A 14,304-nucleotide genomic window follows, 5' to 3' on the forward strand; every position below is an offset into this window, starting at 1 on the left:
GATACATATGCGTACCGAACCGAAAGCACTGTATCGAACGGTTCAATATCGATACGAGTATCGTTGCACCCCTACTACAAAGGTATTAGATACAATGTGATAATATTTCTTTCATGCTCTCTGATGTGCTTGGGTGTTTTTAATGCCATGGTTTGTAATCTCACTTGAAGTTTGTGCTTGGAGTGTGTTTAAATTGAAAACTCAAGTGCTTTCTTCATTTATAGGCAGGGCACATGTCTCCTGTCCCCCACATCGTGTTGACAGATTGCTGTCCTGCTTCGCTCACAAACTCAGAGGATCCTGTCAGAGATTTAGGGAATGACCTTGTGGAGGGGACTCAATCACAAGATTGGACTGGTCATCATTCAGTCGGCAAGACTATAATTTCAAGGGGAAAGCATTCAGGGGGATTTGAAAGTCCTCCACAGCGAGAACAGTGTTCGGATAGTGAATTCAAACAGGAAGTTGCCCTGCTGGTGACAGATCTGGACATGAGAGTGGTGTCTCCTCTTGAAGCCCAAGAGCTCAGTGAGACTAAAGGAGATGTTCTTCACACTCTAATCATCTCACCGCAGACTAAGGAACTGTCTGAAACTCAGCTGAGTCACCGGCCTCTGCTAGTGCTCTTCAGGGTACAAAAAACTGTCAAAGAGGCCTACGAACTACTGTATTCCCTTGTGGCATCATTCGAATTAAAATTCTCCCATGCCCCAGACCAGCAGATGTCTCTAGCTGAGGCTCTCAGAAGCGGCATAGAGACAGGGGCTAGCATGCTGACATTTCACCACAAACCTGAAATTAGGTTAATGCCTGAGCTGAGCTCAGTAAGCAGTACTCTTAACTCTAATGGGTCAACTAGGTCTGCGGACACTCAGAGGAGAATGACAGAAGATGTCCGACGCACCACCTACAAGAGGCTGGACAGCTTGGAGGAGACTATTCGAGAGCTGGAAAACACATTGATAGAGATCAGTGGTCATGCTACTAGAGAGCAGCTCTACAGTCAGACAATCATCAACAGTAGCCCTGTACCGACGACTGGTAGTCCAACTGAGGTGAAGAAGCCGCCACTCCCACCCAAGCCATCCGCCTCGAGTCCATCATCAATCCAGGTTTTTGCTTACACCTCCTGTGTCCATTCCTGCTCTGAAGCAGCAAACTCTTTTTTTCTTCACTTCTTCTCTGTGGATGGCAGTTGGAAATTCACTTTCCAGCTTCTGATGTCTGCTCCCTGATTAAATCGGCATGCGACTGTATTTGAAATCGAAACCGTGCAGAGGGGACAGACAGCAGACTTCCTACCTACTTGTCTGTTCTGTGATTAGTGCTGGGGCTGCTCTCCTGCTGAGCTCAGAGTTGTTAATTGTTTTTTATTGATCTGTCCCGGTATCTCCTATCTGTCTGAGTCTAGCTAATTTTGCCTTTTGTTACACCAAGAGGCAATAAAAAATAAATGCATTTTCCTCTTCTCCTTTTCTGCTCTTTACTGGTTAGTACGATCTAATTAATTTAATTTCTTATCTTAGTTCTGCCCTGAAATCCAACTTTCTTTTCCTCACTAATCGTCTTAAGCACAAAGCAGTACAACAGCGGTTGTACTTTATTAAAAGGTAGCGCGAGGACATATTTACATTAAGCTGTATCTTCCATCATCCAGCATCATTTTGTTGTAAATTATGTTCTTTTTGCAGCAGCTGTTTTGACGTGTCATTGCAAGCTAAACAGACACATTATTAATGAGTTTAAGAATCTGTACATAGGCCAGGTCCTGGTATTGTTCATGTTGGCCTACTTAAATGCCCTGCTGTGACAAGTCAGAATGGCAGAGTGGCTATGCTTACATGGAGCCTAATATTTCTATTCTGTGAATGTTCACTTTAAAAGACCAAACACAGTAGAAGTTCCCCATATGAACACCTCAAGCACAATAAACAGGACGAGGCTCATAACCTTTTTAATGAGCTCAATTTAATTGCTGCCCTTTCAAATCATTTCAATGCAAGGAATGAAGAGTAACACATTTACAGCAACTTCTGCCCTAAACAGATGTGAGAAATCCTTTCTCGGGGAGCTATTCAGACATGCGTCACAGATAAAAGAGCCACTGACAAATGCAGATGTAGCACTTTTGCGACATTGTTTTGACTAAGTGCGTATTCATCCATCCACATAAATTTACAACGCTTGTAAACAGCTGACCCAAAATGTTTAATCATAAGGACATAAACAGACATTTAAACTGTTTAGCTGCTTTCAAATAACGAGGTAAAACTACAAAGAGAAAATTCGATCTAATAAGTTTAAAAAACAAAAGATTTCTTACCAAAGGCTAGTATCACGTCTAATATACTTCACATTAATATGTACTGACTATGTGCTGAACTCTATTACCAGATGTTGTCAGTGGCCTGGCTTTAGCTCACCTCCAGCTGACCGCTACACAACAAAAGATTAGTAATTATCAAAAGCATTCCTGTGTCAGCTGCCACTCGTCTGAGAGGTCTTGACAGCTTGCGTAGCACTCCCTGTTACTCTGATTGTAGCCTACCACTCAGGGCAGGGCTGCAATACTTGACAGTCACCCTGTCATGGTGAGTTTTAGCCCTCTGATGTAGAGCCAGAAAGCACTCCCATGGGCACGGCTGCGGATTACAGAGTCTTCACACATTATTTCATCACTCCAACTTCAACCACGTTCATCATTTCAACATGACCCTTCTTCCAACTCTTGTCCAACATTTGCTGGCACACTTACCAAATTCACACTGACAAGAAATCTACTTTCAGAACCCATTAGAGTTTAGTTTTTAATTAGCACATCAAACAGCAAGTTTACTTGCAAATTTTATGATCTAATTTTAAAATTCTGCTTCTCGTTAAAAAAGGATTTGGCGCAGAAGGAAGGTGGTTACAAGTCTTTCTTCTCTGATTTAATGTAGTAGGGGTAACTGACTATTTGATATTAGGGTTAATCTTTTGTTAGTTTTCCTTTTAGCTAATGTCTCTGTGTGCAGATGAGGCACAGTTGGATGGAAATTTGACTGGATGTGTATTTGTTTTCCTGTGTATTAGAGAGAGTCAATAGAGTAACTCAGCAGGAAAGATCATTAAGCACGCTGCCTCGTGGATCCTGTGGTGAGGCTAAGCTACGCAACGTCAGTTTTGATGCCGCATTTCTATATTCTGGTCTTTGTCATCTTCTGCTGATAGATAGTGAAACTCTGTGAAGTGGATAGTTCCATTTTATACCAACTATAAGCTGAGGTCTTAAAAACCTTATTAGTCTCAAGAGAAAGACTTGATAAAGGCTGGCCTCAAACTCTGTAGTAAGTAGATGTGTGTCTGAGGCTTAAATCGCATACACTGTAGAGGGGAAGTGAAATCTACAGACATCTGCTGTGTGACAAAGTGTTATTAATGGTTCTCCTCTGTTCTTCTCTTGTTTATTCTATTCTTAGGGAGGAACTATTTCAGGTAGCGGGAAGTTTCTCCACTCCTCGGCTGCCTCCAAACTGAAGCACCTGCAACAAAACAGCACAGAAAAGACTAAAAGTGGCAAAAGAGAGGACTTCATGAAGGTCCAGGGCCAGCAACAGGTACAATTTGCCTTTGTTTTGCGCTGTTGAGGCCAAAACGCACTTGATCTGGCAGTGTGGACAAGTTAGCTTTTAGGTATAACCATCTTAAGCACTTAATGAAGGCATATAACAAAATTGAGATATAAAAAACATGAAAATTACAATAATGATCATTATTGAATCGTACTGCCTTTATGCCCACAGAGTCACTGCAGTTGAAACTGTCAGAGGTTCAAAGAGAAATATGAAACTATCATTCCTAGTAAAATGCAACTGAAATATATAAAATCAAAGGTTTATTTATTGAAGTATGTAATTATTAGGGGAAAATGCCATATATACTGAATGTATACCAATAAAGTACATTTAATTTGACCAGATTCTGTTAAATTTCCTCTTTTACATTATACTTATGTAGTCATATCAGCATTTTGGGCATAAATATTTTTTGGAGTGCAAAAATCTGGGCCTACCAAAAATCAAGATAGAAAGGATAGTATTGATTTTGTTCTGTATTTAAGCAAATATAATTGCTTTCTTCCTCAAATAGAGACATATTTTGCGTTAATGTTTACGCCACCTCCCCAACAACTTCAGCAAGCCTTCGTTCAGAGTTATTTTCTCGAAAGCAAGTGTGTGTGCATCCATTCACGTAATCCACTCTGCACCAGATCAAGATTAAATGGGCCTTAACTACCACTCTTCACTGCCACTGGATCCTTTCTGTGCCCCGCAGAACCACTGTCACTTTTCAGCGTGATACATTCCTCGCCCTCTGTGTATTACAGTCTGTGTAACATTCAAGATGCAAACTTAGCAGACAGCAGAAGCGATGAATTGAATTCAAAGCCAGTTTTGCCATAAACCTTTTAATGTCACATTATTGTGACAGGCTCATCATCACAGGAATGCTCAATTGGATCAAAGGATTTTCTGCAGGCACTGTCCCACAGAGAGATGCATGTCACACAGGTTAGAGTGATGAAGGATTAGCACTTTAATTACCTAAGCAGTGTTTCATGTCTGAAAGTCTTAAGTGGCTTCTAATTATATAATTTAAACCTATTAAAGTGTTGTTATGTATTAGCATTATGGACGTGCTTGCATCTTTAACAGGTCTTCACTTCTGTTTTTTTCTGAACTCTGACAGAAAATTGGGTATGAAGAAACTCTTAAAAGCGCTTGAGTTTAATTTATAAAACTTCATAAACTCTCTCTCTAAGTATTTGTTGTTATGCATATGCCTGACAGCTGGCTTTTCATTCTTTTTTCAGTCTCTAATATGCTGGCATTTTAGAGGTTTAAAGTACAGCAAAAGACTGGACATAAGGATGCTAGATGGCCTCTAGAGGCAAGGAAATTGAACTGTTGGAGCATGTCGGTCAAGTAAAGCCAAGAGAAGATTTTTACAGCATGCCGGTGCACAGGAGGGGAAAAAGGCTTAATGTCAATGTAATTTGAAAAATAACCGAAGCAGTGAAGTGCACCTAAACCTTCATAACCCACAGAATTTGACAGAGCATTCAGACACAAATTCAGTCTTAAAGATTGAAAAATGAATGCGTTAGGCAGACAGCCAGAGACTTGAGACATGGAGGGCTTTGGTTGCCTCATACTGAGAGAAGATTGAGAAGAATCTCTACAGAGCCATGTAATAATCACCCCTTGAGTCACTGGCAATCACCGATTATTCATTATGAAGAGGGCAGTTCTCTTTCCACCATAAAGTCTTTCAGGTTTCCTCTTCTTTATGTCTTTTTCTTCCCCTTTCCGCTTTCTCTACTCTGCAATTTATGCATGCTGGCCCTTTCTCCGTTTCACTCTTCCTCTGTCAGTCTCGCTCATTCCCCGAGATTTGGAAGCTGAGTGGATGCCTACACTTGTGTAATGAAAGCAAAATTAATCCCATTATTTCAATATGACACTCACAGGCAGCACAGTCTCTTTGTCCACAAACTTCAAAACAGTCATTGTGAAAAGATGCTGTACGAGTGAAAGCGCTATCCTCCGAGGGACGGTGGACACTCAAAGCTAATTGTCGGCGTGGGAAGTCGGTGCCAAGCAGTTAAGGGTAGCAGCATACCACAACTGTGTGATGAATAACAAAGAGGAACAAATAACCAGCTGGTTTAGTGTAGAAGAATAAAGAGTCAGCTGTGGTAGGCGCTATAACAGCCAATAACTCTATTTTGTATTATTTTTAACGATGAGGGACTACTAGTCCCTTTGTACATTTCCAGGTGTTGTATAAAGACAAGTGAAAAACAATTATTCAACGCAAAAGTGCACTTGATATAATAATTAGCCACTTTATTAAATTGATGTTAAAATGTTGGTAGGCCTCCATTTTTAAAAATGCTGCCATAGTTTGTTAGCTGCTTTAAGGCTAAAGAGGTTAGTTGGTCAGATACTTGTCCTAAATATCCTAATATTCATTAATGGTGGCGATCCTCATGGATGAACATTTACAAACGGGCTTGCGTAAATGTACAAACTGGCAGTTTGACAACAGTTTTGATGCACAGTTAACAATCATTGAGGAAATAAACACTGGCTACTTGTAATCTGGACCTCTACTACTGGTCACAAAGTAGCTCTATCGTGAAAGTTGTGCATACATCTGCACTCTTACCTCCCTATCTGCTCGGTTTCCTTCATAAACATTGTCGAGCATTCTTCTTCATCTACCTAGCAGAGCCAAAATTTCCATCTATTCTTCCGTCTATTTTCTTCATGCAGTTCAGGGTTGCAGGGGTGTTGGAGCCTCTCTCAACTGTCATCGGGAGAGAGGTGATGTAGTCCCTGAACATGTCACCAGTCTACTTGAAAGCTAACACAGAGCGACAGACAGCCATTAATATTTACACCTTTGGCCAATTTAGAAACACTTATTAACCTGCTTGTTTTAGACCGTGGGAGGAAGCTGCCAGGGGGAAATTTAGCACAAAAATGGACTTTTTATCTTTGTTGTGACCCCTTGCTCTTGTTATGCACTGTGACAATCCCTATAAGTGAGGTTACCATTACCAGTTCATGCTGCAATGTGGATAAATTGCATATGGATTTTTTGCATGTACAGTGTAGTGTACCTCGCGTAGTTTACAACCATAACAAAATAACTCTCAACCAAATTTCATTGCTTAAAAAACAGCTACTTGAAAGTGTTTTGGGGGTTTTTGTATTTTTGTCATTGTAATAATGTAATCAGTAAACAAGGCAGCATGGTGGTGCAGTGGTTAGCATTGTTGCCTCACAGCAAGAAGGTTCTAGGGTTCCACTGCCCGTTCTGTGTAGCGATTGCATGTTCTCCCCTTGGTTTCTTAGGTTCTATGTATACAGAAGAAAATAGATGGATGGATATCAGTGCAACACAGTTTTTGCTCTACTTGCTGTCAGACCGTGTTTACTGTAAAAGGTCTGATATAACACAAACAAAAATATAAAAGAAGAGTTCAAATTGGTGAATAATTGCATTAAGGCTATACTAGTGATACTTATCTGTCTGTCTGAATGTCCTTGCATCATTAACTCTATACATATTTTTGAAATCTTTTTATGTCAAATGAAAATGGTGCAGAACCTGATAATTTAGTTTAAAGATGGATGGGGCAAAATCTATCTACTAAATCATTTTAAATTCAGTATAATGAAACAGCTGAGCAAAGACTAGGCAGGAAAAAACATGCTGATTATCTGCTGCTCATCTCATCAAATTATCAAGGCGGCTGGCTGATTTGCATACTGACTTTAAGAGCTAATTAAGAACTTTTGCCTAATCCACATTTTACTATACCTGGTATCTTTTTTTAAACCCCTCAGTGACATCTGGCGTGTCATCTTTCTGAAGAGAAATTCGACTTGCAGCTGCTAAGCAAAAACAAAAATATGATGTATTCTTTAATTTTATGAAACCTTAAAGTTTAGCTGATATTTTTGAACTGTGTAAAATGTGGCAATGACTACAGTTAATCACAGTGCTTCCCATCAACATTTCACCACCAAACTCACTGCTAATTTTTAAAAAATATTGTTGTTTTAACAATCAGATGTGCCCAGCTTGGGTGATCTCTCTCCTTGGCACCGAACTCAAGGTAAAATGGGCTATTCTCTTAAACATCTGCTGTTCGTAGCTCCCTAAATGGTCCCAAACTTTTACCCCTCCTTCCATTTCCCCTTGGTGTTTTTAGATTGTTCTCTTTTGTCTCTTCTTGCCAAACCGTAATGACATTTCTGGGGCATTTTAAATAGGGTCCAAACCCAAGGAACGAGGACAGCACTTCAGAGTCTCCTGATGGTCTGCTGTCCCCTGCTCCAGCTACTACACGAATAGACCTAAATATCTGAATACATTTAAATATCTTTACCACACAATGACACTTTCCTCCAGATTGCATGAAAGGCAGCTGGTGTTCATTCACTCATCATGACTAAAAGCCAGCTGGAAGGATAGTTTATTATTTTTAAGATAAAACGAGACCACTTTTTCGTTAAACGCGGGTCCTGCCGTTTCAAGAAAAAATACTGATTGAACATTGCGGCATTTCAATCACCATAAATTAGAATTATGGGGTAGGGATAAAGTTGGCCAGTCAGATTTTCGTAATGGACTTGCTACACCTTACCATAGTATAAAATGTAGCTTTATTCCCCCTGGAGAATTAGTTTCTTTTTTAGATTTAATTCTAGCGTTATCTATGTGTATTTGCAGGTGTTAAAATTAACAGAGCTTTTCTGATAGCGCCTCGTGCCGCTGTACTCGGGCTGCTTGCTCAATAAAGCTATACTGAGACATACTTAGACCATTTCAGGCATGAGGATCCTTCAAATCAATGTGTTGGATAAGAACAGACAGTTCAAAGCCACAATTTCTCTCCGTTTGCTTTGGCACAGATCAAGGAAGGCATGACAATGTGAATCACTTTCACGCTGCAAAACCCTATTTCCATTTCCCATTTGGGCACTTATTACTTCTGGCAGTAAAGCAGGCTAGTTAAAGGTGTTGGGCATGAGTTGGGGTTAGTAGGGGACTATCCATGGAGGTTATCATTTGGCAGGCAGGTCTGAGTGCGTGAGATGAAGGGGTGCTCTCCTGTACTCGCAGATCAGGAAAAAATGCGTCCACCAGGCTTGAGAAGAGTTCCTTGAGCAGAAGGAACAGCCCGGCTCTCTGGGAACGGTTGGCAGCCCAGGATCTGGAGCTGCAACAGAGCAGATGAAAGCCTCCCAGCAGTGCAGTCTAGACTAGCACACCTGCTGTCTTTTCAAGCAGAACTAATTCCCCTAAACACCAAAACAAACAGAATAAAACTTTTATAGCCACAGAAATCAACTTTTCTCCTGTTGCTTCATCTGAAAAGTACAAAAATAAATTTTTTGCCATATATTAAAAAAAATGAGTATTTACTTTTTAAAATGGATTTGCACATGAAACACAGAAACTGTTCTCTCAGATGTAGTCTGCTTAAGAAAGACGGACAAATACATGTTGTAAACGTATTGCTCACAAGTCTCAATCTACTGTTGAAACAGTGCCATCTAGTGTCTCATTTCTGCATTACACAAAAGGACTGAAAGTGAATGTGTACATTTTTAATGAGTCAACATTAATAAAACAAGTGTCAAAATAAAGGTGGTCAACAGTGTCATTTGCCCACTTTCACTGTTGCACCTTCTCAGTGGTATCAGTGATTTTGTTTATCACGTGTAGATGGCAGCCTGTGTTGTGGCTTGCATCACACAATCTGATATCAACCTGAATAACAATTTCCTGTGTTTGTTTCCTGTTCTGTTTTCACTCCCCTCCCCTTCACTACATGTTTCTTCTGACACTTGTTCCTGCGGTGCAACCTCACCTACCCCGTCACCCCGTGTGAACCTGTGCTGCCCTGCACCTCCTGGCCTGCCCATCTACCCTACCTATAAAACCTGCAGCAGTGAGCAACCTGTCCGTGTCCAGCATCTTCAGTTTCCTTCTTCTCCTGTTCACCTGACTCCAGAGATACACACAACCATCTGCTCCCTGTACCTTATCAACTACTTTCATATCCCCAATGTTTACTCTGATATATGGTCTGACACCCAGTCTGTGTAAGCGCGTGTGTGTGCGTGTGCAAGCATGCTTGCGCAGAAATGTTTGAGTGTAATAGTAAGGGAAGGTGCTGCAGGGCACAGTACCCAACCACAACCAATTTTAAGACTTTCATTTTTCATGATTTTTCCCTTCGACCCCTGAAAACCTCATCTCTTTACATTCCTCCTCTGCTCCCTCCTGTCTTCTGTGTCCCTATTCTACCTGAAGGCGAAAGGGACCTACAGCACCAGTGGCAGCATTGAGCCATACCTCTCTGGTATCAAAACGGGCATTTTTTCAGGCCGAGTGGCCTCTCCTGCGGCAGCATTTGTTCCTGGTCTGAGGAAGTACCCCCAGGAGGGGGCGATACCTGCACTTACAGCCTCCTCAAGCCAAGCAAAGGCCCTCTTGGCAAGCCTATCTGCTTCCGGCCTGAGCGCTGAGGCCTTGCTGCTTTCCTCCGCCCTTCGTCATCACCGCCTCCTACGTGAGCAGCGAGCCTCCTCCCTGCCCCTGCCCAGCAGCCAATCCTCCTCCCCTACTCCAACTGCTACCTCCTCCTCTTCATCCTCGCCAAGCACCCCAACTCCATCCCTATCTCCCTCCTCTCCCACCTTTGGTTCCTTTGCCTTCTCCTCTGGAGTTCTCAAGCCCAGCAGGCGTAGCCTCGACAGCTCCAGCCTCAACAGGTCCAAGGATGGTGGCAACAAGCCTGTGAAAAAGGACCTTTACCCTGGCAACAAGTGATGAATAGGAGGAGGATAAGGACTTTGGATACAGTTCTCAACCACAACCATCACATCATGAACCATAAAGATGAACTAGCTGCATTATGGAACAATATTCTTTATATTCCAGTTCTTATAAGATTTTTTAATTTTTCTTTTCTTGTTTTTTCTGCTTCCTTTTATTGCACAGTCTACCACAGTGTAAATGGAGTCACAGTTTTCTTCACGGACAAGTGTCCTACTCTGATCCAGTACCTTAGATCTACTGCAGTTCTCCCACAAAGTCATTCTGTCACCTTCCCAGATAGAGAGTGCACAAACAGGCCTCCCCTCCTACCAGCTGCCTGCTACAAGCTGATGTGGTCTGGCTGTATTTGCTGACAGCACCATTCTCACATACATACTCTCAGTGGGTTGTTAGTGGCATAGTTGAAATATCTAGACGGTGACTTTGATCATATAGAAAAAAGAGCTGCAATAATCACCAAGTGAGTTCAGTAGTTGTGTGTGTTCAGGATAGTAATGTTTTGACTTACCTGCATCACCTGACAGAATGTGATTCCACTCGGAAAACAAAAAAAAATTAAAAAAATCAGAAGGTGGCCATGGTGATGAACGAGGTTTCAAGCTGTTTAGTGTTAAAAGGGCATTTGTGGCTTTTTTTAAATCGCCTGTTTTAAACTCTAAACTGGTGCTATGTTTTCCCCTCTGTTTGTACAAACTGAGCTTACACAATTGTTCTCCCCCTCCTGTCTCGGAGTCGGCTTTAATTTAATTTTGCATTTTAATCTATATTTACAACCCTACAAACGAAATACTTGCATCAGCAATTAGGGACATTTAAAGTAGATGTCTAATTGGAAAACTGGAAACTGCAGCGCATTCACAAGAATGCAAAGAAGGCAGCAGTCCTGAAATAGCACAAGTCTTTTTAAAGAAACGACAAAGAGGCACGGTTACGCAAACAGAAGGGAAAAGTGCAAACGATGAATTGTATTCAAATGTTGGTTTTCATATGTGTGTATTAACTAGTTAATTATGACAATCAGGATGTTTCCACAGTAGCATCTTCTAGGTTGCTCTGGCATTACAGAGCCTGACATCACAACCCATCCCAAAGACTTAAGCACACACACTGATGAACAACACACAAACACACAGTCTCTCTCTCACACACACACTTGAAAAAGCAACCTGTACAGCACAGACTCACTTATTTTTTTCTTTCAGCCAACCTCATGTGAATAATCATCGTAGGTCACATCTGTTTCACCACTTATAAAGAGCACTCTGGTAAATTATGCTATATTAATCTGATCTCACCAGATCTACACTGATAGATTCTTTCTTTTGGGATACTTGAGTTCAAAATTAATCACATCAAACTTTAGGCCTTATTGTAAAATATAACACATTCTGTAAACGAGCAGATGACACAAAAAGCCTAAAAGTGAGTCTTACAAACCAAGAGCGACACGAGAGGAAAGTATTGAAATCTAAAGCAAGCACAGTTGACTCTCAAACACAAAATCCCCAATTAACGAGAATTAACTTTGTAATTCTTTTTAATTATGACAAGCACAAAGGATGAAGCATTCGCATATACATTTGATATGCTACACATTCGATTCCAAGTATCGCTTTGGTTATATTACCTGCATTTTGAGTCATGAAACTTTTATGAATGAAGGCCTTCAGTGTTTCTCAATGATAGAAACTCAAGTTGGGATTATTTTCAAGCACATCAAAGGTGTGTCAGTGTGAACCCTGCACGAGGAACCTCTTTGGAAGCTGCCTGTCCTGCGTGTTTGCCTCGAGGCAGCCTGCTGGGGAGGTGAAGTAGCTGAATGGACCGTAACCGACAAAGTGATTCTTCTCAGTGGTTCTCCAGCATGACTGTGTGAAATCGATGCTTTGTGGCATTGAGGTTTAAAACATGTGAAAAGGGGCTCATGTCAAAGAGTAGGCAGCTTTAGGAGAGGGGATTAGTTTGGGGACATGTGTTTGAAGGATACTTTAATAAGGCCGGCTTTAACTCGTCCTGTATCCATTGAGAGCGCTTGTGAAATAAAAGACCCAAAGACATGAGAGGAAGGGTCTGACAGCCAGAGGGCACTTCTTTCCCTGCCCTCTTCACTTTGCATTCTTTGGTGTGAAGGATCTCTGAAAGTCAAAAGTGCTCAGCTGATGTTATCCAAGAACAAAGTTTGACAAGCTTCAATTATGAACAATGTGTGCAATATATAATTAGCGCTCTTGCAATTTTACCAAGGCAGTGCTCTTTGCCTTTGACATACTCCTGCCTGCTTATCTACAAGGACCTGTACCATGTTTTTCCCAGTGCCTCTAAGACGTTGCTCCTGCCAGAACCCCCCAAATGATCTTGTATTACAGTAGTAGATCAGCAGCAATGACAGAATAACCCTTTTACCCAAAGAAGAAGCTGCGAGAACTGGTTTGTTCCCATTTTTCGCAGATAAAAGAAAACGGCACTTGAAATGCAGTGTGTCAGGTTGCAGCAGTGGCATTTGACTAAACAATCCCCAGCTCTAACAGTGTGCAAGCTCGCAGCACAGCGAATTAAGTCTCACCCCTGGGTGCTCTGTAGCTCTGCCAGGCAGGTTCAAGCCCCGGGTTTCATATTGAGTGAAGTCAAATGAAAGAAATTCACTTACTCATGGTGTTCCACACTCAAATCCATAACTCTCCAAGTTAAATTTGCTGCATTTGCGTCTGGTGAGCAATGGGGAGGAAGCATGCACGCTTGGCTGCTTTCCCCTAAGTAAAGTCTGAAATGAAACCCTCCCAGAATTGCGTGACAGTGCTCTCTGGACTTTTTTTTTTTTTTTTCAAGACAAGTGTTAGCGGGCTGTGATTTCAACATGGCTGGAGGTTTAGAGGGCATGTCGAAAAAAAAACTCACAGTGGATGCCTCTGGCAATCAGAAAAACTCAAACTTGAAATGAAACATACAAGAAATATACATATATAAATATATCTAAGTGAGATGTTTGTGTATGATAATATAATTGTGAAGAAAATGTGATATATATATATATATAAATATATATATATAGGCCTAGATTAAATTATATACTGTAAAATGTCATCATATCTTCTGTTTTATATATTAGTGATCATTTTGTACAGATTTTTCTTTTTTTAATTCATTGAGAGATATTGCATTTCACACTGAGATTATTTATTCATATGCAGAACATTTTTATATTTGTTTAAAATCTCTGTATAGATAAGAGTTAGCCTCTGTAATATACTCTGAAGTTAGTTCATTTTTAAATTCTAAATTTTTCTTTACGAACACCAAGTTAGATTTTATGTAATTTTAATTTGTAAAGAAAACACACACATACACACACAAAAAAAAGCTTTTCCCTGAAAATACTCGTCCAGCTCGTGTACACCTTTGCCTCTTTATGTGAAAGGTCACTTTAAGATATAAGAGGCTGGACCGGTGCCTGTGTGTTGGGCTTATTTTGCTACTGTTGTTTTATTTTGGGAAGGGTACTTTTTTCTGTAACTGCGATCAGTTTCTGTTTTATTTTTAATTTTGTTTTTTCGTTTCTCCCCATTCTGTGTCGTGATGATTGACCTGGTATTAATGATACTGGAGATGGTCGGAAACAGATGTAGTAACTGTGAGTTTGTGGGCCTGAAAGCGTCATACAAGGCCTTGCTGCTTTGGAAAAAAAAGGAATATTACTTGGCTTTAATTTATCTCTGTGTCATGCTTGGCTGTGAACAGGGATGGCAGGAATGTGGATCCTCAGCGCAGACAGATTCAGGCAGGTGGAAGCTCATTTTTGTTGCTTATATTGCTCCACCTGTTCCTCTGAGTGGCTTTACATAGCAGTTATGCTAAACCATAAATGTAAAAAAACCAGAAAGTTGGATTAATAAGGAAATTATG

At 40.8% G+C, this 14,304-nt stretch overlaps 1 protein-coding gene across 2 annotated transcripts in view; it reads left to right on the plus strand.

Moving 5' to 3' along the window:
- srcin1a (SRC kinase signaling inhibitor 1a) overlaps nt 1–14,304 on the plus strand; it is a 115,486-nt gene extending 101,182 nt beyond the window's left edge. The window contains exons 20-21 of one of the 2 annotated variants that reach the window (XM_013909088.1): nt 3,459–3,596; nt 9,877–14,304. In XM_013909088.1, the coding sequence (XP_013764542.1) occupies nt 3,459–3,596; nt 9,877–10,395 (657 nt within the window). In that variant the 3' untranslated portion in view covers nt 10,396–14,304. Of the gene's footprint in view, nt 1–3,458; nt 3,597–9,509 lie in introns of both variants that reach the window. The other variant, XM_013909089.1, reaches the window with a different exon arrangement.

The sequence above is a fragment of the Pundamilia nyererei genome, unplaced genomic scaffold (genome assembly GCF_000239375.1).
Source record: "Pundamilia nyererei isolate P.nyererei 1_Seehausen unplaced genomic scaffold, PunNye1.0 scaffold00018, whole genome shotgun sequence".
Classification (NCBI taxonomy): Eukaryota; Metazoa; Chordata; class Actinopteri; order Cichliformes; family Cichlidae; genus Pundamilia; species Pundamilia nyererei.